The sequence below is a fragment of the Hoplias malabaricus genome, chromosome 5 (genome assembly GCF_029633855.1).
Source record: "Hoplias malabaricus isolate fHopMal1 chromosome 5, fHopMal1.hap1, whole genome shotgun sequence".
NCBI classification, from domain to species: domain Eukaryota; kingdom Metazoa; phylum Chordata; class Actinopteri; order Characiformes; family Erythrinidae; genus Hoplias; species Hoplias malabaricus.
Window position 1 is genome coordinate 48,509,653 of NC_089804.1, and position 25,351 is coordinate 48,535,003.

The following is a 25,351-nucleotide window of genomic DNA, read 5'->3' on the forward strand; positions in this document are numbered from 1 at the left end:
CACATACACTTATTGGGGTGGAGCAAACATCACTGTCGAGGGAGAGGAAAAAAAAATAAATAAATAAATTATACATCTCATAAAGCGTAACTTTACAGGAGAGAATCTCTCTCAGCCTCAAATGGGAGGCAAGTCAGTTTGGAACATCTCTGTGGAACATTCATAAAAGTTATACAAACCATAAAAAGGGCAAATATTTTCAAATTATGTGAAAAGATTAAACTAATCAATTTAAGGTACGTTTGTCAACAGTTATTTTTCTTCAAAAGCATTGTATTTGAAAAACAAACACAAAAAGAGACTTCTAGAAGAGTTTAAATGTTTTACACCGCAACGTTAGGTTTTTCATTACTCAGCTTATACCCACGCTTCCCTAAGAGCAATATCATCTCTAATTTTGTGTTTGGGGGGAGCCTAATTAATTAACAATTATTTAAAATACATTTTGTTCCTTCTACTGTAGTGGGTACTGTGAAAAATAAAAATGTAATCAAACCAAGCAGCAAAAATAGTACTTTGTTCCTGCCTTTTTGTCTTTTGGCTCTTTATTTTGTGTTTGGAGTAGGCTAGCAACACGTAGGCCTCAATATAAAGTGGTGTGCATTCTGAAGATTTCCAGAGTCTGTTAGTTTCAGTAGTGGTTTTATAAAAGGCAGGAACAGGACGCTGATGAGGAGTTTCTATTTGAAAAGAAACATCCATTACAGATACATTAATCACAGTGTTAAATTAGTGGAATTATGCTTAGGCTGTGCTTTCTCTTTTAATTCTCATGGCAAGTTGTTCACATACTTTTTTTATTATTATTATTAAGTGCGCTTTATTACACCACCATCAGGGTGAATAAAATAGAGACTGCAGAGGGACACCCCATTACCCAGTTTCTTTCATAAAGTGTATAGGGTCTACTGGGTGAATCTGAACTGTACATTGTTTAGATATAACAACTGCTACTTGCATGCACCTTCTCAGATTTTATAACTTGGGGTGTTTACAGCTTAGCTTGCTGTCCCTTTGCTACAGGAACACGGAACATGCTCACTGTGGGACAAACATGTAATCCAACCCAAAAGAAAAACTCTACTTGAAGTTGATTGAATACATAAATATCTGTTACACTGGGATATGTCAGAACCCTGCAAGCACAGCTGGGTAAAAATTTAAGTGAACTGAAAAAGTCTTAAAAATCTCTCTCTTATGGTCCTCTATGAAGTTGGGCAAAATGTGTGAATGTGGTAGATATGTTCTTTCACATACCAACACTGATAGACCAAATCTGCTCTCTAATCAGAAGAATAATAATAAATACAAGACCAAAAGCTTATTTATAATAAACTTTATTAGTTATCAATATTATCTACATCACTTAATATAAAGAGGATGATGGACTGCAGGCAGGAAGGGTACAAAACAAAGCTGAACAAGAACTACATTTGCACGAAAAAAACAAGGACAACCGACCGTTATGTGAAGTCTCTGGAAAACCTAACACCATCTAAGCAGAGTTACCTCCTTTCTCAGTCTCAGGGCTGTGTGAAGAAGCTTGAACGCTTCCTCAACATTATAAAAACACTTTTGCCCACCAACACCAGGGTGTCACACTATGGCTAAATCATTGACAAGGCACAGTACAGTAGTGTCACCAAATATACACACTTCACTGCAGGACCACTGTCCCTCTTTCCCAGCATCATCAGGATAACAGCAGGTGTCAAAATGGGGAAGGGGGAAAAAAAAAAAAACACCCACAAAGAACATGGACAGTAAAGAGAGACTGTTATCAGCGGGCAATTATTAAAAAAGACCAACAGCTAAAACAGCCTGCTGTGACTATCATTCAAGAATGCTACAGTTTCACAGTGACACCATCCTTTAAGTCGTTTAAAACTTGTGGCCCTCTCCAAACAATGCACCATGTTCATATGGGCAGGCACTTCAGATATTACAGTGTTAAGAGAGAAGACTGCCTGCTGGCTTTAGGAGCGAGGCAGGCAGGCCACACTAGCTGTGGTTCCTAATGCCGTGTGCGCTAGTTTCTCTACCCCGTTATAGACACTGAGGTCAGAGCCTGTTTTCCCAGGCCAGACGGCCAGTGAGCTAACAGCAAGTTATATTTATCTTGCCAGCAGCAAGGAGGGGGCAAGAGATCGTTACGCACCCAGTCTGCTTTATGAGTCAACTTATATTTGTATCCTGCTAAAAAGAGCTCCATCTTAAACCTTGCATTTAGCTGCATCTGTCCTAGGAATTTTAAGAGTAAGAATGTGTAGGAGATTAAAATCTTCACTTAAAAATGGATCCATAATTCATGCCTAGGGACTCTGCATTCATGAAATAAAAAGACCAATTTTCATACTTGACTAAAGGTGACAAGCAGCTGCCTAGATATAAACTCCTGACAACCTCATTCCACACCAGCATTCAAAAGGTAAACCCAGCACACGTCACCATGAAGTTCTATTTAAAAAGACAGAAGAATAATGATTAGGGAGAAACTACAGAGAGGCATGGCAAATAGCGGAGGTTCCAAACTTGTAGATGCCCATCCAGCTATGCAGCCTATGTTCTCCTCTTCTGGGCCAGCTCATGCCACAGGGTTCAGTATGCCCCTCCCCCACCTTCATTGTGTTTCCAGTATATGACTAAAGCAAGCCACAAAAATGAGTTTTAAAAAGTAACCAAAAGGGACGCCAAAATGTGACCGTAAACATTTCAAAATGTGAGACAGAGGCGTCCTTGGTGTGACTTGTAAAAACACTTTAGCAAAGGAGTCTTGTACCAAAATTCAAAGCATGGAGAAAAGCAGTTAAGTAAACAGGTTCGTCAGGGGAAAAGGAAGGAAGGAGGGGGGGGGGGGAGAAGAAAAGTGTAAAGTTATCCCAGAGAGAATGAGCGCTTTGCCTTGTACTGCTGAAAAGGCACTCCTATCATCATTGGTAGAGAAGGTAATTCTTGAGGGAGGCAGGTAAGGGAAGTCCATGTATTTCACTTAGTCTCTCTCGGCCCAATGCTACTCTCACTGAGCGTCTGCAAAGGTCCATCAGAGGCAATGGCTCAGCTGTGGAGGAAATAGATAGAAGAGAATTATAAAACACTGTTCATGTAAGCAGTACATTTGAGTTTGAAACACAAAATATATTTAAAAAACCTATTAATTAGCATCAGGCTAAGACATAAAACATCATAAGCTCTTCGAAATTCTCTTTGCATTTTAAGTGTACATTCATTTAAAAAGATACCCAAGATGTTCTTGAGTGCCTCAGGACAGTAGCTTTAGGAGAGCTAGATCACAGTCACTAAAGTGAACCTTAACTCCCAACAGCTAAGCAACATGGTTTTAGGCCAGGTACAATTACGAAATTTCATTTCACATCCTGACTTCATTACATGAGCTCATTAGTCTGCGTTAAGACAAGACTAATAAACATATCACCAAGTATTTTTACCCACCACATGCTTATGCAGTTAAGGTTTTGTCCATAAACACATTGTGCAGACTACTTCAATAGAAATAAGCCTTTCACTGTGAATTTGTTATTACAACATTATCTCTGCTTCCAGCATTATCTTGGTTCTTATTCCTTGGCACCTGTTTCATTGCAGAGTTCAGTTAGTAATACACACCCTTAAAACTGGACGCCAGGGAAAGCAAACAGTATGGAAACAGCACATGCAGGCTTTTGCCCTTGAGCTGACAACTGGGTCTGCTCTGAAGGGAATGCATTAATGTAAAGACAAGTTCTGACTGTACACTGGGACAGGGCTGGAGGAGTCTGAGTAATACGCTGGCGGTAGGCTCCCTGCTTACTCCTCTCAAAGGAGACGGCAAAATTCTGGAACACCTGTATCCTGAACTGATGTGTTGCATTACAAATCAGCCAGGCCATTATTAAACGCTACACTACATCAACTCGCTCACTCGCCTGAGGGGAAGCCTTTTTAGTGTTTATTCCATCTGAGAGCACGGAAAGCACCGGCAGGATGACTGACATGGGTCTGATTAGACCAGACGTAATTGCTGACCATGAGGCAGTTTCCTCTGAAAACAGAGTGTTTATGGTAAATGCACTGACTAGACTACATCACACTCACTCCCCTGTCTGCTCTCAGTACTGGACCACACAGTGATGACATCATTCAGACTGCATGAAGCAAAGCTTTAAATGCTGACAGAACAATTTGGGTGCTTTTTGAGAAGAGAGACACAGGAACATAAATGACACCTCATTCTTGGACATAACTCCTAATACACATGGCCAGCTACTCTTTCAATATTGGCGATATGCTGTATAGGGCACGTTGACCCTAGCTGTACTTGCAGCTGCTCCAGAGCATGTCTTAATTTTCCAAGTAGATTGTAAAATTACAGTTTACAGGAAGTCTGTGGCAATGAAGAATGTATTCCCCCACCACTCTTAATGGGTGCCTAAAATGGCATATACAGCCATGCATACTTCAAATCATTAATTCAAACAAACAAACTGTTTAAACAAGTCTGAATGAAAAAACCAAAGGACACAAAAATAATGTTTTCACAGGCCATTTTGCTTGGGTTTACATGTGGTGCCAATATGCTGATGCATTCTGTGAGTTCCAATATCAAAGCTCAGAAAACTAAACATTGCAACTTGTGCATCATCAAAATGCCACTAGAAACGTTAGGTTGAGGTTATAACCGGGGATTTTTTTTTTAAACCCGTGGTTCAACTATTTTCACAAGTTCTCAACAGTACGACACCAAGAGTCCTTCAATGGCACTGATGCTGCTTATTATGAATGCTACTTTCCATACATCAGAACCTGGGCTTGTGTGTAGGATTCCAGACTTGAAAAACAGAGATGAAAGAGCTGTTATGCATTTAAAAGGCCCTTATTACACAGATAGTGAGTTTAACCGTCTTGTAAATTAGAAAAAAATATGTCATTGGACCCGATACTCTAACGTTTGTCATTCTGGAACCTCAGCCTGCCGCCTCAGAATTGAGCAATAAAAGGCATTACCCCCACTATGCACCTTGGGTGTGGAATAATTTTCAAAGACGTACAAAACCATAGTTCTGTGTTATTAGGGTAAATTAAAAACAGTACCATGGAGACAATTCCATGAGCAGTGAATGTGCAAAGGAGGAATGTTGAGGTCATACATGAGCTGATTTGGTATGAATCTGGTGAGTGGTAAATCTGTGCTGTGACTAAATCACAATGAGAATTTAACCACAAACTAAAAATGTTGAATTATAAACACAACGGAACAGTTCAGTGTAACTCTGTATGACAGGGCCAAAATAATTCCTCAAAAACATGACCTAATACAAATTAGAGCTGCACAATACATCTTTTCAGCATCGCTATCACAATCTGCACCTGTGAAATAAAAAAATATAAATAAATAAATAATAAAAAGTCATGTTTCAGGATGCAAATCACCACATTGAGCATTTCCGTCCACTTTTGTGGATTTAAAAGATTATATCTGCTCAATACCATTAAAAAAAAGGCTAATACTTCAAGCTAAAACTGAATACACAGTTTTTAACATCTTGTTGTGGGTGATTTTTACATGCATAGCAGAAAAGAATTGCTATATAACACACATACACACAACTAATAATAAATAATGAGGCAAAATGTGTGAGAAGGTTTACGAAGCTATTCCATATCAGCTGTGGAATCATTCCTGCTCTCAGAGTATAAGCCACGCAATGCAACGGAAAAGCAGACATCAGTTACGTTAATGATTAGCTTCTTGGAAGTATGAGAGATAAAGTTGAATAAAGATTCCTAACAGGTGAGTAAACTTTCCTTTACATAATTAATGGCAAGATTTGCTTAAGCAAAGCTCTCATCTAGAAAGTAGTTTCTAACCATGGTTCCATACCAGAGCTGTGTTGTAAATAATCACTGTCATATGCCTTTCACACTGAAAAACAAACAATCTCCTTCACATTTCTATAAAAACACAGGGTTATGAAGTTCATAACACAGGAGGTCCAGAGCTGTTTTACACTCCATGGAAGTACGTTCCATTCGGGGAGAACAAAAATGCAATGGCCTGGACTGATGAGCATGCTAATAGTGTTCATGATATACACTTCAGATTTTCAAATTAACTGCAAAAACTGTATTATATGCCTACTATATAATCTGAACAGCAGCAATATGCACACATTCCTACGCAACATAGAATCATTTGCTTCAGTTTGCAGACTTCACCTAACAAGCCAGTAGTTGTGTGTGAACATAACTCTGGCTACATAAATAATGTAAATGTTAATAAAAAGGTGAGAAATTTAAATGTGAATGCACAATTCCAAAATATGCTACAACTCATACAGCCACCCTGTGTGTCAATAAAACAGACAGGGGAGAGAAATCAGGAAAGAAATACAAATATTTACAGTGCAAACATAATTGGAAGTTTTTGCTGTACCATTCACAAAAAGCAGTTAGCAATCATGAGGTGTTTGCTTGTTTGAAGTTTTGCCATGGCCAGCTTCCATTCATTCATTATCTGTATCCCTTATCCAGTTCAGGGTTGCGGTGGGTCCAGAGCCTACCTAGAATCATTGGGCACAAGGCAGGACTACACACTGGAGGGGGCGCCAGTCTACAGACACTTGAGTCACCAATCCATCTACCAGCATGTGTTTTTGGACTGTGGGAGGTAACCGGAGCACCCGGAGGAAATCCACATGGATACAGGGAGAACACACCAAACTCCTCACAGACAGTCACCCAGAGCGGGAATCGAACCCAGAACCTCCAGGTCCCTGGAACTGTGTGAGACAGCTTTGCATTTCACATTACAAATACTAGGGAGAGCTTTGTTCATGTCAGCTTTCGGAGAACACAAAAAAAAAACAAAAACAAAAAAAGACCCACACACACTTGAGACCGCTACAAGCTTGCCACTGTCCTGACGGCGATATATTCTTGAACCAAAATTTGACACTGACTGATTTGAAGTAAATCGGTAATTCGTAGTGCCAATGTTATTCAATTGGTGCTTTTAAAAGTTCTGATTTTGTACCCAAACCTAGTATTTAATAACGGACTTGAAGGGACAAACCCAGATCGGCACCTCAACCTTCTAAACCTGGCAAGTGAAACCTCAGCTGAGGTTTATTTGAGCAGAGAAACCAAAGTGTGATTGACACTAGTCCTCTAGAATAACATGTTTTCCACTTCTACACAGACCAATTACAAACCAATAGTTCTTACAAATCATATTTTCAAAAAAGGAAATATATTTATTACTTACGATCGAGTCCATTGATGTACCGGATTCTGATTTCACAATGTCCCCATACTGCACTTACTACAGGGTACAGCTTTCTGCCTTTAAGTCCTCGGAAAGCCACCCCAAGATATTGTCCATCAACTATGAAGCTTAGAGTCCCCTCATCCATATCCAGGACCACCAGAAAAGAGTCAGGTACAATAAAGGTCTCGTCCGGCTCCAGGAAGGCAGGATAGGTCCTACTAGGTTGGTTCTTGCCATCGTGATAGAGTTTATTGCGTCCCAGGTCCCAGCCCCAGGACTCACTGTTGTTTCCTACCAAGGCAGTGTATCCTACAGAATGTAGCGGCGCATCCCCTGTCGCTACGCCAACAACTGCATGAGTGCCACGTTGCCGCATTGCCCAGCTAATCTCCCAAACATGCAGCCCCCGTGTGTAGCCCACTCGAGCTCTAATGGCGTCCGTACTCTGAGCCACAGGATGTCTGTGGAAGATTAGCTTGTTGTCCTCTTTGACAAAGATGTTTAGCGAGCGATCATCATTGTTCCACGAGTGCTGCACCTGTACATCAGCAGAGGCTGGGGGCATGTCCAGCAGCATGTCAAGTCGGGAAGGTTTGGTGTAGTCCAGGGCCTGCAGCTCCAGCTTGAGGGGCCGAAACGCAGGGTCCCGCATGTCCACCGTCTTTATGCCTCCCGGAACCTTCTGCCCCATGCTACGGATGCTTCAAACAACACCCTCGCTTGCTCCTCCCTCCTAAAAAACGTGGCGAAGAACAGCCAAACGAGGAACAGCCAAGGTTCTGCTCCTTCACCACAGACCCCTCCACCAAGCAGTTAGCTCTGCTTTACGTTTCTGGGTTAGATGCCACCAGGGAAGAGGGTCAAAGCAGGTGCTAGTTCAGCCCACCTGGGGAGATAAGAAAACATTAAAAGCAAAGTTAGCGTTATATAGTAGACAACCCGGAGCACTTGCTGCTTTTTTGTCGGTACCCCAGGTGAACCTGTAAATAAGTAAATCCCAACATAGGATGGCATGGCATGTGTCAGACAAGCATTATATAACCACTAAAATCTGCAGCACTTACAGCATAGTCTTCAGTTTTAATATACAGTTAAAACCATTCATGTCTGCCTCATGAGTAAATTTGACTTTGTAGATAAGTCAAATCTGTGTCCATCTTTGCAAATAAACCTTTTTTTTTTTTTTTTTTAAATTAACTCATGCATTCGTCTTTCTTCAGCTCAGCTTAAATCAGTCTCTGGGGCACTTCTCACTGTATTACTTCAGGACATGCTGAGGCAGTCCAGACAAATCACTAGTATTTAGCACAGACAATCAGCTCTCACAACACACTTTAAAAAAAAAAAAAAAGGAAATAAGGGGGGGCAGAGGAGAGTGAATGCAAGCCATTTCCTTTTTTAAGCTTGTCTAGGCAGAAGATAACAGGAAAAGCAATAACAAAATGTCTGGCTTTAAAAATATATAATGTGCAGCTGTGTTGTTTTCAGGGAAAGCCACAAGCGGCAATATTCTGTCTGGCTCCCAGCCGGGGTCAGTGGCAGCATAATACCCATAATACAGGGAGGCTGTATTCAGCACTATGGCTAGCAAAAGTTATCTATTTTGCCATTGCCATGTTTGAAATAATCCCAAAAGCCACCAAAACATGCAAGAAAAAGTAACATCGGTGCACTGGTATGACCATATGTTCACTGAAAGATTCAGGATTTGAAAAGGCATTATTTTATCCCACATCTAAAATCATATTTTGCATTTAACATTTTGATCTGATGGTAATTTTTTCCATTTCTAAAATGATTACACAGTAGAACACAGTCCAGTACATAATGCCACAGAACGATGCATGAAGAAGAGTCTAGCAGTGTTTAAAAATGAACACTGTAGGGGCCAAGTCGTAATTGAATTGTAGACAAGAGTTCATTGAGGAGAGTCTTGGCCCTTTTTCTAATACAAGTAAACAACCATTTAAATGGGTCATGCCTCTCCAGTGATGGCCTAACCAAGGGAGAGAAAAACCAAGCAGTGGGTGGTGAATTTGTGAATGCAAAACAATATCGTTTTCAATGGCTGTCCAACCTTTAGAAAGTAAGAAACATGTTAATTTGCACACTCTTTGTGCATGGGTTTAAACGTTCCCGCCCACTACAGAAGACCAGCTTACAATAATAATTAGAATAAATAAATAAAAATAAAAGTCTCCTGCAGAAATATATAAACAAGACAGCATTTCTGAAACTACAAATGCAATCCTGCTAAAAGGAGTAAAGAACACCAATAGCCTTGCCATGGGAGGGCTTTCCACTTCTGAGAAGATCTGTGGTTGAGGAGCTTGTCTGAGTGGGACAGAGCGTCACATGGAAGTGACACCATGCTGTTGTGTTGTTCATGCAGGTTTATTTTGGTGCCTGGGGGCTGGGGCTCCTGCAGCTGCTTGCAGCGTCTAGTCCTATGAGTGGGGAACTGATTGAAATGCAGAGGATACGCCGTGGATTTGCAGGGGCTAAGGGAACACTGGCAGCTTTTGTCTTCACCTTCAAGACCACATTTTACTACTCATGCTAATGCAGCCTAGCCTAGAATATGCTCACCCCATAAAATTTTTAGAAGCTTAATTCCTGCCCCTTTGCCCACTTTGGGGGAGGGGTGAGATCATCTCTCCACAGTATGAAAGGCACACTCAGATTGCTCAGTCATTGTCACCTGAGAAAGAGCTTTGATAAACACATTGAATTTATCCTATAAAACAGCAGCAGCGACAAATATCGAGCCAGTGTCTACATTAGAAAATCACTTGTTTTCAGCATGTGTACACGTTAAATGAAGCACCACCATGCTGAAATAGGGACATTACTGTGGACAGGTTTTAGTCACACGCTCGAGGCATCTGGCAGGCCGCTGTGAATGCAAGGCGGAGCAGAGTTGGGAAAATGGATGACGACAAATCATGGTGTAAACAGAAATGTCGCACAGTCACTCGATTCAGACACTGGATAGACGAATGGAGTGACAGAAAGCACTTGACTGCGGATTAAAGAAAAAAAATATGTCTTTAAAAATTGACTGTCCTCAAATGAGTTATAGAGATGTACATTTTGGCCAAATGACAAATTTGAAAGCTATTATGTGGACATTACTGGCTTAAGTACATATGCTACCTCAAAACAGCCATATTATTCTACACAGAAAGAAAGATATAACTCAGTTTCTCGTCTCTCTGCAATGCTTTCCACATGCTACAGCTGTACTTTTTACTACCTGGCACCAGAGACCCCATGATGGTGCCATGCAACATTTATCTGTTGCGCAGAGGTGGCAAATTCAGCTTGAGAAAGTCAAAATCATTCCCAGAATTTTGTTGCAATTACTATGACGTCTCTGATGCAGGCTTGAGACAATTAAAGAAGCCAGATAGTTTGCATAAAATCCCAGAGGGGTCTTGTTTTCCCCCCACTTTTGCCACCTCTGCTGGTGCGCAGTAGCCTTTAGCTGGAAGTAGGAATATTTCTACAGTCCACTAAACACAAAGAAACCCTGATTGAGACTAAATGCTTTTAAAAGGAAAATCCAGCATGTGTCCTCAGCTCCCCTTACTTGTGTCATGAAAGCTAGAGGCAGATTGCACAACATGTTATGTTTTCCAACAGTACACCCTAATGATGACAGCACACCCATCATGTGACTATACTGTGCTTCTGGTAGTTTGCACAATGAGCTACAATATGACAGCGTACAGGAGCAGCCAGAAGGTCATATGAACGAGAATTATAAATGTGTAGTGAAATACAAGTATTCTACATAATTGTGTATCACGTAAATGTTAAGGGCTTTTTCCTGAAGCCACACATGCTCTCTGAAAGAAATTTTTCAGGCATACCATAACTTAAAGTTTTATTTTTGGTACATTCACAAGCAAGTATTTTTGCACTAGCGTTTTAACAAGAATTCTGAAGTAAATTTAAAAAGACAGGACTTTTATATAGTTTATTTGATCAACGATTATCATCATGAGTAAGAACAGCAGCTAATCTGTGAAAGTTAAGTCCTGCATAAGACATGATTTATATATAAAGGGTGTTTCATGAAGTAGGCAGTTTTTAAAAATGCAATAAATCAGCCAAAAATCGAAGCAAAATTCAAAAATATTTAATTTCATTCAACATATGCTTTAACTTAATAATGAAAAATTATATTGAGCAGATGACCGCCTCCACTTTCTCTGCAGGCAGTCATCTGATCGTTGAAATTAACGATAACTTATCGTCCTCTTGTTGTCTAGTCAAAATCCAATGAAGATGAAAATCATATGAAGATCTTTTTTCAATGCACAGATGATGTTGACATACCCAGCTGTTGTGAATGACAGCAAAGCGACTTCACAGGGCTCACTTTCTTGAACTACCGCAATGTTTAGTTGCGTTCGAACATTACAGTTTTGACCGGGTGATTTTTCTGCTTGCAACTGACCCAGATTCTTCGAATGTCTGTACCAACCTCAAAACTGTTGTTGCGGTAGGGGCATTGCCACGTCCAAAGATCGCACAAAGTTTACGCACAGTCTCTGCGTAACACTCCCTGTTTTTGTAATGAGTTTTCACAATAAGAATTCGTTGTTCGATATTGAACCTCTTCATGGCTACACAAATGGAAAAAAAACAACAAATGATCTTCTAATCGGAGTGATAATAGATAATGAAAATGGTAGGAACAATGTTGACAATCTTCAAACAAAAAGTCCCACAAATTTAAAAGAACGGTGTACTTTATGACACACACATACACACAAAGATAAAACTAACTCATTTGCCAGCAGACATAAGTGCTAAATTGTCGTCTAGCAAACCAAATTACCAAAAATAAAAAGGAGGTTGATTTGCTGCAATAAGATACTCATTTGTGCTTGCATCATAATCACAGCCAAAATTCACAATGACATCATTAAGGTATTGTTGCAGAAATCATAATGACAGTAATGTTGCTTATGCTAAAAGGCAAACTCATGAGGGAAATCACATCTTACACAGGACTTAAATTTCACAACACCACTTAACTGCTGATCTTACTTATGATAATCGTTGATAAAACTAAAAAGTACCTTACACTCAGAGCAACCATGTTCACCTTAAAAAATAATGGCTCTCATTTAGAAGTGATCGGCCTCATGAAACCAGTCATGCAAGAACAGTGTCAATAAAGGCGAGAAATAAAGACACACCTGAACGCCTTTTGAAGAAATGCAGTCCTTTAAATGAATTTCTAATGACCTTTGGCTCACCCCTACATTCAAGCAATAATGCGATTCAGCCACATTGCAGCATGCTCAAACTAGCTCTTATAATGCTGACAGCTGCTTTCAGAGTAGCCATGAAAAGAGGGGAAAAAAAAGAAACACACAACAAAAACACCACACTGCACTCACTCCCTCACTAAACAAGTTCAACAGTTCTCACAAGCGAAGAGCCGAGGGCTGCCCCGGAACAGGTGTGGCCATAACTGAACACTGCATCCTGAAGTGGAGCCTTATACAACCTCATCGTCAATACAGCCAGCAGTGACCCATACGATAAAAGAATGAGCTAATTTGTCATGCTTCTGTTGAAGGAAGTGACGAGAGCAGAAGCATCCTCGTTCAGCAGTAATAAATGCAGGCCCCGAAACCGACAGCAGCAAGACTCACTTCCTGACAGACAGTGCATGATCTCTGAATCACCACACGGCTCTTTGAGCTCTGAACATTCCCCAATTATTAACTGCCAAACCGAAAGTGTCTTGGCTTGAATTTTGCCAGAGTCAGTCATGTTGTCACAACTTGTCTGTTAAGAATAAAGGCTCCATAATTGTACGCAGTTCCTGGGGGGAGGGCTAGTATATAAACTAAACTTTAAAGTGTTTCTTCACATTTCCATTTCATTTAAAGGACGTGGTTCTTTAAAGAATTCTCTTTTATATGGCTCCACAGTGAGCAAAAAAAAAAAAAGGAGGAATGCACAGGATTCAGTATTAAAACAGCTTTAAAACTTGGCTAGGTGTATATTCAAATTAATCGTTATAATTTATGTTTGAAATTTTCCAACCTCCATCCAACAAAAAAAAGCAAGCCTGTCTATGTGCCTCTGTGACAAACATGCAGAATCACTTCAGTTCTGACTGACCTACCTGTGCAGCATTGAAAAACTGAACAGAAATATCACTAAAGAGTATCGCTACAGAACAAAGCTGGAATTTCATGAAAAAGTTTGGCAATGAAACACCATCTGGCAACTAACTTCAACCATAGAACATGCAGTCAGACTACCTGCAAACCACAGTTTCTGCAGAGTAATGGTTGAGTCATAGCTTCAATTGAAAAAGACGGATAACAAAAAGGACAAAAAAAGCAAGTTGAAACATATACCTATACAACACAGGCATGCACCTGAGAGACCCAAACAACAGCATATTTTCCCACTGTTACAGAGGGTGGAGACAAAACAACCAAAACACAAAAGAGAAATGGGGTTATACAGCAGTTTATCACAAAGCCAGATTAATCAAGTGTATATCTCTTCACAAACTGAAGCTCTTACATTACCTTAAAAGAACAATGATACAAACATGGTCTTATGGGTTGGGTCTTGGTTCGTTAACCAGTCATAAATAATTGGCATGATGTTAGACAGAAAAAAAAAATATATTTAAAAAACAAATAATTAAGGTTCAAAAATATGGCGCCAAATGAATCTGCACATAACTCCACATCCAAGGTTAGCACAATCTAATAGCAGAATTCAAAAATGCAAACAATAAGGAAATGTGAAAGACAGGAATGCTAGTCTAATCCTTGGACAGTAACATGCCGTTAATGTGTTAACATCTGGCTACGTGTTGCTACAGTTATCACTATTTATACTGCAAGTATCACTCTCACAAACATCTCAAACATCTGTAGTTGTTCAGAGGGACCAGTGAAACTCAAATCCATAACTCAGGACAATACTACAATACAGATTAAGTAAATGGTTTCCAAACAAAAATCGGTACAAATCTTTGGGCTATCTGTGTTTACAGAACACAGTCTTGAAAGATTTGTTGTTGTTTTTTTCCTTTAGATGTTCAAGGCTGAATATCTGCACATTTTATCATCATCTATGACGCATTTATTGTCTGGCCTTTCCTTTATTTTGTCTTCCTTTAATACAGTCACTCCACAGTATGCTGGCTACCTAATCCCCAGGCTATAGGGGCTGCTTATTCCCCCCGGTCATTAACACCCACTGCTGTTTTAAAATTTGGACCACATATGGATACATGATATTGACAATTGTGCATTCAGTACACGCTCTGAAAAAAAAAATGCTTTTGCATATTGTGGGTTAGAGCTGAATGAATTCAGCTGGACACACCGTCTCAGTCAGAGGCAAAGTAGCTGAGTCAACATACAGCCATACAGAGGAATCCCAAGGGAGCTATAGACACAGGCACTATTTCACACACAAGCACAGCTCATAAAGCTTTTAAAGTTCTTTTAATACACAAATGTTTATGAAGGGTCCCTGTACAGCAACCGGACTCACAAATAACTTTGCAGGGGACAAGTGACAGGATCCTCCTAATTAACATTTAGACCAGAGCACCGAGTTATTTTTTTCTTGTTTGTTTGTTGTTGTTGTTGTTTTTTTGCTACTAAAAGAAGCAGGGTAACATTAAAGCACTTTTAAATTACTATTACAGTAATTACCCGCCTTAACCAGGGCCAATATCAGAGCAGGATTGCCTTGAGACTTTTTTACGGTTTAATCTCAACCGTTTATAGTTAAAATGTCACTGTCGTTGCTTCCTCAAGGGTACGTATACAGTACCTTTAGTTAGGGATCATCATTGTACCATTTTATAATATTTGTAAATTTAAGTTATGATTTCCTACACCAGGACTTATTTTCTTTCATTTTAAAGTGTAATTTACAAATATTCACACTTTTTTCTGAGAATGTGCACAAAATATGAAGAGTTTTGGCATATTCACATAGTCTTATTCCATTGTAAAAAATAAGATGTTTTACAGTCGCAAGCAACTGAGTAAAAAGTCAAATATCACACACTCACAGGAAAAAATAAAAATCTTAACTTAGCCATGGTTTAACAGATAAAGTTGTTAACCACCATTGTAAAACGAATTTAACACAGCTGTACTTACAAGTTTTTGTGAACCAGAAACCCTTAAAAATACACATGCTTTAGACTGGCTACAAAGACAAAGTCTGCACTCATCGTGGAACAACAATGTCACCGTACTAAACAACAAACTAATTTCGGAGGTTTAACCAATCATAACACACATCTCCATTACCAAGAAAAGCTCTAATGCACCATGACGAGATTGGCATTTTGATAAACTTTGAGATTTGACCTTAATGATTTTATTTTTTTCAAACTAATGCAACTCAACCTGAAAATCACTTACATATTACAAATGAAAGTTGATGTAAACATGCAAACATTACTGGATTTAGAGATTTCAGACTACAAAATTACTTTGAATAGGTATAAGCAGGCATAATATTTGAAACAATATCTTTACTGCTATTACCATAGCATGCTTAGTTACAGTGCAAATGCTTGGAGAACTGGCTGAACACTGCATGACAACCACCAAGAAAAAACTAAAAAAGGGGCTATGTGGAACATTAACCGTGACAATACAGACTAATGACGGGACGCGAGAACTGCCTCACTGCAACGGAGCTTACACTGTTTAAAAGAGAGGTATAGACATTATTGCACTTTTCCACTACAGGGCCAAACAGTTAAGGCCGTTCCGTAACGTTCCATGCGGTTGTGTACCCACTGGCCCAGATACAGAGATCAGGAGCAGGAAATGTATGCCGTCTTGTAATAATTATGCAGGTTAGTACCCTAGATAAATTGAGAACCGAGTTTCTGGGATTATTTTTCATACATTGGTGTGCAAAGCTGAACAAGCTAAAGATATACTCCATCAATACCACAAAAGCCAGTAAAATAGAAGGCGATTGCCTGTTGACTTTGAAAGATGTGGCCAGAAGGAAGGCTTGTGTGGTCAAAGTATGTTATAGCTACTAATGCCTCATAATACACATTTTTACAAATGTACTGAGAGGTTGTTTTTTTTAAACAACTGTATAAATGTTGTAGAATAACTTCATGTTTCAACAGCAAAACACTTAGAGCTCATTAGTGGATCCCAACAACATTTAAGCTCTCCCACAGAACGGCTTCTTAGAGTTTGGTTTTCACAGCACGGTTTGTAAGGGTTCTTACAAAACTGAGTCGGTGTGAAAATAAGCTACTGTATGTTCACCATCATAGATTAGAAGCCTCTAGAAATGTGCTATATGACAGTTGAGGTTCATTAAGAAGAAGAGAAAGGTAAATAATCAAAGGGCAGTTATAGCACAAATTGATAAATGGAAGCCCACTTCTTGGAAGGAATAACATGCATAAAAATCACAGCTTTCATAAAGCCACTTGCACATTAAACTAAAGTAACCACAAGAAAAGGTGAGCCTCTATTTCTGGTTTAATTGGTGCTGAATCTGATGTTTGTGTAAAGCTCACTTACAAAGCAGATACAATTCTGTTTAAGTTTTGGGCAGTCAACAGGGGTGATACACATTTGGAGTGTGTTTTTATAGGAGGGACAGGCAATCAAATCAGCCCAGTAAAACATGATCATTCATTAATCTTCATCTAATACTGAGAGTCTCAAAAATATCTTGTTAGCCTAATGAGACTTCACCAATTTACTCAAGTTACATAACCTGGCAAGCCATACAAATGTCTGCCTAACAACTGACAGCCAGAATCGAAACCACACACAAACAGTACACACAAGCTGCCATTATAAACGTCTAACGAATCCTACTCCACCCCACTTACACTACATTCTCAGACAAATTAAGCTGGAAACAAAGATGCAACACATCATAGCACTGCATATTGTTCAGAGGGCTCACCGTGTTGTCATTCAGAACAGCTATTAAACACAGATTTAATTATTTTACTTGCATAAAGTGGAAAGACAGAAAGAAAAAACAAAGCAGTGAATAAACAGTTCAAAATTGGCCTCAACTGCTGTGAAATACCTGGTAATTTGCGAATCTGTAAAACAAATCTAATGGCACTGTCAGGGCAGATAACATTAAACAATGCTTTTGTGATCACTTGAGACATGAGAAATAGGGGGGAAAACAAAGATGATTAATTTGTTGAAGAATATGACTGAAAATTAAGTCAAAAAGGTATGAAAGATTTTTATAATGTGCCTTTTCTGTACATTTCTGTTTAAAATCTATCATGCACATGTTTGTTGAGGGAAAATGTACTACTTGCACCTACATGTCAGACTGGAAATTAAATGTAGAGTGGTCTGTGTGCAGAAATGTATCCGTAATAGGAAAGAGTGAAGAGAATGTGGCGCGTGTAAAATGCCATATATATCTTCTTATTGCCAAACATCAGAAAGGGAATTCTTTAAAAAATAATAAAGTTCAGTAAAATTTTAACATATTACTGTTACCAGTCCAGTTTGATCTTTCAGACTAGGAAATCCAGTTATTCAGCAAATCAAGACACACACTAACAACTGCCACTGAAAAACCTGTAGGGTAAATATAACCTTAAAAGTTACCAAAAAAAAAAAAAAGTGAAAGTCTACCATTGTCAGAGTTTGCATAATTTTCTAGCTGCAAACAAAATGTGCAAAAACAATACTAAACATCCTAAATATGTAGTTTAAACATTTACTGATTCAAGCCAACCACAAATTCTACAATTCAACTGTTTAATACCACTGCACATCTGATTTATATTTAAATACTGCAATTAATTGTGAATATATTCTACACCTGTGTGCATCAATCATTGAAAAAAACGTGTTGAGAGACTGAGGAGCACAGAGTGTGCTAATGGGTTCACTCCTTGTCCCCTCGCTGGCACTAGCTGTCAGTTTCTAAAAAGAACTGCTAGAGGTTACTCGCAGGGACAAACGTCCTACATCTTTATGTATCAGCTGGTACACGGAAGAGACATCTTACTATGCTCCCTTTGATCAAAACTGATCTTTTAATCAGCATATCAGGATTAACCACAACAGAATCACTATGAATGGGGATATGTTATAGCCAGTCGATATTGGTAAGGTCACATTTTGATTCATTCAGCGATTGAGCAACAGCAATTCCAAAATGAGTTCACACAAGCACTGAAGAGCTGTTCTTTTAAATAAATAAAATATTGTCTTATTACCATGGTAAAATGAAGTCTAGCCAAATCTAATCATTTCTTGCAAAAACTGAAGGGACATTTCCGAAGCATTAAAGATTTCAGATATCTAGGCCCATATTTATGAAACTTCTCAAAATGTAATTGTCCTTGCATAACTAAAGTCAAACAGACAGCTGATGAGTTGATTTTAGGTGAGCATTTCAGTCAGATGAGCTTGATTGAATCAGGTATCAAGTTATGTAGTGTATTGATGGAACCTACTCTACTGTAATCTGCCCTGTTCACCTTTTGGCCCCTGGTACTTGATTAGATTTCCAATATATGGTTTTCCCATCTTGTGTCAGCATAGTATTGTTTTTAGGGACTGAACACATCAGTTCACACAGGTCAGTACAGTTTTCTCGTTCACTGTTGCACCATCCAGCTCTCACTATATTCTCTCATCGGGCACCGATCCAAGGAGGGTTTGAATCTTTTCAACGTACTAAAAACTGAACACAGCCGATATGAGTAAAGCAGATACCACACAATGGGAAAAGCATCAGAAATGTTCCCTGTATGGCAACGACACTCCTAAGGTTTTGATTTAATACAAACTGTACCCTATATTTCCAATATGACCTGATCTGAATTGGCAGCTTTCTCTATAATGGCACATTTAAGAGTCCTTCTGAGTCTTCATTTAACTACATGAAAAAAAAACCTCTCTACAACTTCCTCTTTAAGAGCTGCACTCAATTCTAAATGAACAAAGAAACAAATCAGTCTAACATAACTCATAGGCAAACATTACTCTGTACACTGGTAGGCTACTTCTGTTCTGACCTCAGTGGACACTCATCTCTCTGATCATGCATACACCCAAACAACCCCTACTTCAGAGAAGACATTTTTATTGGTTTATGTTCCTGAGGTCAGAACTTCAAATGGTGCATAAAAAAGACTGGCTAGTATTTGAAATAAAAGAAGGGGGTAAGATATGCTGGTCTGAAAGGCACACAGGAGGAAACCACAACCTGCCTAAACTTCTAAAGCAAGCCAGAAGTATTTCTTGGCTGCTGCTGTCTTGCTTTCAAACAAACACATGCATCACCAGACACAAGTAACTCTAAAGAAGCCCAATGGCCTTGCTCTTGTTCAGCATAGCTCACAGAAGAGAAGGTTTTTTTTTTTACTTATTTTAACAGGATGTCTTAAATAATAAAGATGATTAAGTTCATTTAACCAAATATTTTATCTGCAAACTGATGACCACTGTCACATAATGGAAAGTCAAAGAAAAGTATTTGCATTTGACTGTCTAGTAGTCAAAATAATTCATGAAATTCATCTGAATCAATAAATTACACGAATTAAAAAGCTTAATACAAAAGGGCAAAAACTAAATGAAATGCTAAGTGGCAGAGATGTGTGTTCAAATGTGTCTGGTGTGTACCTAGCTTGAGTGTCCTGTGTTTAGAAGCATAATATCTTTATCTGTACATTGCAAAAAGGTGTTTGCAGAAGGCCAGGATGTGCAGATCCTTTTATTTATAAAAAAAAATTAATAAATTATCAAACTTAAATAAAAATGAATAAGGTATAAAAACAAATAAAATACACAGATTTTCTGGGGAAGCAAAAAGCATGAACATGCCTCTCTCTCTTACTTTGAAGAGATATCTTAACAAAAAATAAAAATACAAATCTACTAGACTGCATTTACATGGTGGATTAAAGACAGCTCAAAATCTTTATTACTCCCAGATTTCAAAGTTCAGATTTGGCATAAGGAGCAAAGTGGCCTCGTTGTGCATTTTACAAAGCAGCTTTTTCCTAATCTCCCCCCACGCCTTTCATTTACTCATACACCATATCCACTAAGAAGAATCTGACACCACTGCTAAGCCTGTCTGGACTTTGCGGAATGAATGGACATTGTAATTGTGTGTAATCATTATGTTTCCTGATGAACTCACCAGGGACAGACGCATCCATGTCGACCTTAAAATGAAACACTGGACTTCGAACCAATTTTGATGCATCTTTTAATTGTGAAAGACAAAAAGCCACCAATGAATCTTAAGTCTTTCTAAACTGTGACTAAGAGGCCTACACTTTGTGAGATGACATGGAAAATTTCTCACAAACATTCAGTGGCAAAACTACCGTTGATATCTGTTCTTGTTTCCACAAAAACGGGTTCCAGGTATTTACAGAAGGCTTGTTTAAAGATTGAGACGATTGGAAAAAGACTGTTGGTTAAACATGTTTCCAACCGACTGAAACAATGCCGTGAGACTAAAGTGTCTCGTCTACCACTAAAAACGAAAGTGGAGGACCTCGTTCGCGACCGTTTTCTCGCTGCTTTTTTTGTGTGTGTCTCTCATTAGTGTTCAGACAGAGCCAGGTTATAAAGCTCAGGTTTGGACGCTACCACGAAAAACTCAATATTCCCTTTATATTGCACTACATTGCTGTCTTTACGGCATCACACTAACATTCTGGCTCACACAAACGGGCATTTTAGTGGTTATAAATCCCAAACTGCCGATATTTAGGCCTTATTAATTATTCTAATAAATTTGGTAAGGCTAGTGTAATAAACGGGCAGCGGGGCGCCTTTTGAGGTTGACCCTAGGTTACGCTGAACTCTTTAGCAGAGGTGGATTTCTAGTGAACATGAGCTAAAGGCACCGTTTTTAGGATGATGTACCGGTTTATTGTACCCTTTCATACGGAAGTCTGGGTAAAACAGCACAAGTAAACTTGTAACGTTAACTTCACAGTCCACAGAGTGAACGGTTAACGGAACGAATACAGCCCATAATATTAGGCGTTAATGTCAGTTCATGAAACGCAGGCTGTGACTTGGCCTTATGTTGCTAATTGCCCAGCTGTTGCCCCTACCCCTGCTGAACATGAAGCAGCGACATGTTCCCCTTCTCGCAGGAAGGAGGCTTCTTTATTTACATTTGGTTGCGGAATGCTAGCTAACCACACACTCGCCTTATTTCCTCAACGCTTCGACGTCTGTTGCTTTGAATGGGCTTCTGTTGTTTCAACGTCCCTCTCCTCCACGTTTACATTTTACGTTGAAAACCTGGGAAGACGTGACCCCTGCAGACTACACGAACACATCCCGCTCAAACAAAAGATTCACAATGTAGAAAACCCCAAACAATGATCAGTCTTACTCACATTTACCGTAGTGTAACGCCGGCTAGCTGAACATATGCGAAGCGGCGTCGAGAGGAACTGCTATCAGACGGTATTCCTGAGCAAAGCCATAGCTTTCCACCTTGTCCCTCTGCCTCTCTCCTTTTTTAGGTTGGGCTTGTGTGTGTTGGGTAATATGATGGCTGCTACAAACAGCCCTGAGATCACGTGGTAAAATAGCTCGCAGCTGCTATAAGAACCCCCCTCTCTCTCTCTCGCTCGCTCGCTCGCTCTCACACACACTCACTCACTCACTCACTAACCACTAACCCCATCAGCTGATGAGCAATAGGCTTAATGTTGATTTTACGATTGGGGTAACTGTATATATACAAACCCCATTAGCCAAAACATTGAAATCACCTCCCTGTTTCTAGATTCATTGCTCCATTTACCCATACAGGTGCATGAACATGTAGTCAATCTGTTGCTCTGTATACTTTATCGGCCATCTTTCACCCTGTTGTGAGCAGGCATGATTTGTGGAGTGGAACATTATCATCACTGCAGTGGCACTGACATGTTTGTGGTGTGTTAGTAAGTGTTGTGCTGGGACAGCTGGATCAGATACAGCAGTGCTGCTGGAGATTGTAAACACTTTTGAACACAGTATGTAGCCAACAGCATCCGGTGTCTAATCGATAAGGACTAAGGGATAGTCAACTAGTTAACTGTGAAGCAACAGATAAGAAGCTCTCTCTGACTTAGCACTTACAATGTGGACCAGGTATGTCTAATAGAGTTGCCTGTGAGTGAACATCATTTACAAACTTCAGCAGCACTGCTGTGTCTGATCCAATTGTACCAGCAATGAGCAACAACCACGTCAGAACAGAGTACGGTCTACCCAAATTGTACCTGCTCTGTGGTGGTCCTGGCCAATTAAGAACAGGGTGAAATAGGGCAATCAATGTAACACAGATCAGTCAAGACATTCAGATGATAGATGTTTCTAAACTCATTGTTAAATTTCATTGGTTCCACTTAGGTTTAGTTTGTAGTAATTCATTGACCCATTGACCTACAGTTAATTATAACAGATTTCTTTTTATACCACAATGCCTACTTTCATATGTTTACAGTAATCTGGATAATGTTTGGATTGGGGTATATTTTAAAACACTTCACTGGAGACTCTTGACCGTACGTTGTGTCTCTGACCACCTGTCTGGATGCAGACTTTGTGTGTTGACTCACTGTAGCACTTTCATGTAGACAGAGTGGCAGCTTACCATATGATTCAACAGACAGCCGAGCTTATTAACAACCTCAGGCGTCTGGAGGCATGCTGAACTCATCCCCAAACCTTTCCCAATCCCCCAAAGCATCCTGGCCAAACCCTGCCAATTGCAAGTGTCTCATCGTGTGAGACAGAATAGGAGGGCCTCATTTGCCAGAAACCCAGTGTGAGATATTAGATGAATGAGCAGCGAAGGGGAGAATTGAGGTCTTGCAGTAGCTTATTGCAGTAATGCTGAACAGTGTTGAGTGCAATAGGCATCAGGGGAGCTGTGTAATGTAAAAAGCCTTTACTGTCCCCTTGTGTTCATACTGGCTGAGCACACCTCACATTTGGAATGTTCCAAGCTACAGAATTGCTCAATTACTCAACTCTTAAAGGTCAATCTCATGACAAACTGAATTTTCTTTTGCTACTTTGAAATAACAAAAGTAGTTTATTGCAGTATTTTCATATTATTAAAGTATGTTAGTCAGCTCATAAACTTTATCTGGATATAACTTCTGCTGCTGCAAAAAAATAAAAATAAGTAATGTACATGCATATCTGTATATCTTTGCTGCCGAAGGAAAAACACATGTCTCTACAGCAGCCATCATTCATATTGTGTTAAAATGTCATGATGAATGGACCATGGTGAATTGGAATGTAAACAGCTTTAAATTGAGTTCCACTGAAGAGATCAAAAGGTTTTCTCCTTTTGTAAAGTTACTGTTTTGGAGATACATGTTTCTTCCTAAATTAAGTATAGGTTATTAATAACCTCCAGATTCTACAGCAATAACAAGCTCTACTTTTCAGGGAAGAGTTAACACTATATGATGGAACTTTGCTGTGAAGATTTGATTGTGTTTAGCTGTAATAACTCCAGGAAGGTCAGATACTGAAGTTAAATGATGTGTTGTATACTCGTTTATCTTGCTTGTCACTTGGCCTGAAGTTTTAATAGAGTTTCACCCTGGACTACATTTCCAGTGACGTACAGTACAGATGTACAGTAGCCAATCAGGACAGAGATTATTTACATAGTACAGTTTATGTGAAGTTTGAATATGCTAGCATACAAATTATTCACAAATGTTTTTCGTGCTTAAACCCACACCACATCACCATTGCACTTTAAGGGGAAGAAATTAGGATAATGGCCCTCAAAACAATGACACGCCTATGTTTTGAGCAAGATCTGTTCCCATGTTTCTCTTTTGTGGTTTATTTGTAGGGGGCACTTGCGTGGATACTCTTTCTCATATATTCCAATAATCATGTTCCGTGCTCGTAGGGTTCTGTTGTGGCACACAACTTGTGTTGCACAATTTTTATAGAGTCAGGGATGGGCCAAGAACAGCTGAGACCCCTTACATGAAAACAAAGAAAACACATTCATCACAACTTTTTCCTGCAGCCTTGGTGCACTGAAGGCATGGTACCCTTGATCAACAATAAAGATGTCATACACAATCAGGCATATGACCCTACCAAAACGCAGCTGCCCTTCTCCTTTCTGGAAGCCTCCTGGAGCCAGCTGTGAGAATAAGCTCGAGTGGATTACTTCAAGGACCAGATGAGTTTTGCTTGGAAAAGCACTCATCAAGCTCTGCTATTACCTTGTGGTTCTTCAAAATAATATGCTTGAAGGGACACCACGGATTATAAGAACATAATGCAACACAAGAACAGCAGAAGGACAGTTCATCAAAGTTATTCTGAGAGTGCAATGTTATATCACTAAGAAACAGTACATGGGAAAATCAAACTGTGGCTCCTAGCTTGAGGATGTGTGAGAGTCTGTGGCCACTGACTTAGACCCCATATATTGCTACTTTGCTTTTTTTATACTTTCGCCAACGTCTCATTAATCCCCAGAAGTCTACTTCTGATGTTTGCGTGAGTTTATGTAACACATCCAGTCATTATTCATGTTTACATGATCATATACCACTCTTTAGTCCTAGAACTAAACCAGCATTTACAGTATATTTGAATATGTGATATATGTAAAAGACCCCTGTTCTTCCCTGTGGTATGACTCCCTCAGAGCAGGTTTTATTTGGCTGGTGCTGCAGTGACACTGCTGTGATGTGGTAGTATGTTGTGCTGGTATGGATTGGAGTGGATCAGACACAGCATGGCTGCTGGAGTTTTTAAACACCTCAGTGTCACTGCTGGACTGAGAATTGTCCACAACAAAAAATATCCAGCAAATAGTGTCCTCTGGAACATGTGAACTACTGTCTTTGAATTTACACCTACATGTTGGAACAAGAAGATCTGTGTCTAATAGCGTGGACAGTGAGTGTTTAAAAATTCCAGCAATACTCCTGCATCTGACGCACTCATACCAATGTATCACACACTAACACACCACACCAGTATCACTGTTACATGGAGTTTGGAGTATGATTCACCACCC

General features: G+C 39.4%; 1 protein-coding gene across 2 annotated transcripts; it reads right to left on the reverse strand.

Annotated features, from left to right (window-relative positions):
- Window positions 1–1,351: 1,351 nt before the first annotated feature.
- On the reverse strand, window positions 1,352–21,881 carry spsb1 (splA/ryanodine receptor domain and SOCS box containing 1). 2 transcript variants are annotated; one of them, XM_066673205.1, is made up of 3 exons: window positions 21,684–21,881; window positions 7,262–8,150; window positions 1,352–3,058 (listed from the first exon to the last, which is right to left on the reverse strand). In XM_066673205.1, exons 2-3 carry the CDS (start codon window positions 7,953–7,955, stop codon window positions 2,931–2,933), a joined length of 822 nt encoding a protein of 273 aa, XP_066529302.1. In that variant the 5' UTR covers window positions 7,956–8,150; window positions 21,684–21,881; the 3' UTR covers window positions 1,352–2,930. The 2 variants fall into 2 exon arrangements, with proteins under 2 accessions (XP_066529302.1, XP_066529304.1); XM_066673207.1 differs by lacking the exon at window positions 21,684–21,881 and adding an exon at window positions 21,492–21,608.
- Window positions 21,882–25,351: the final 3,470 nt, after the last annotated feature.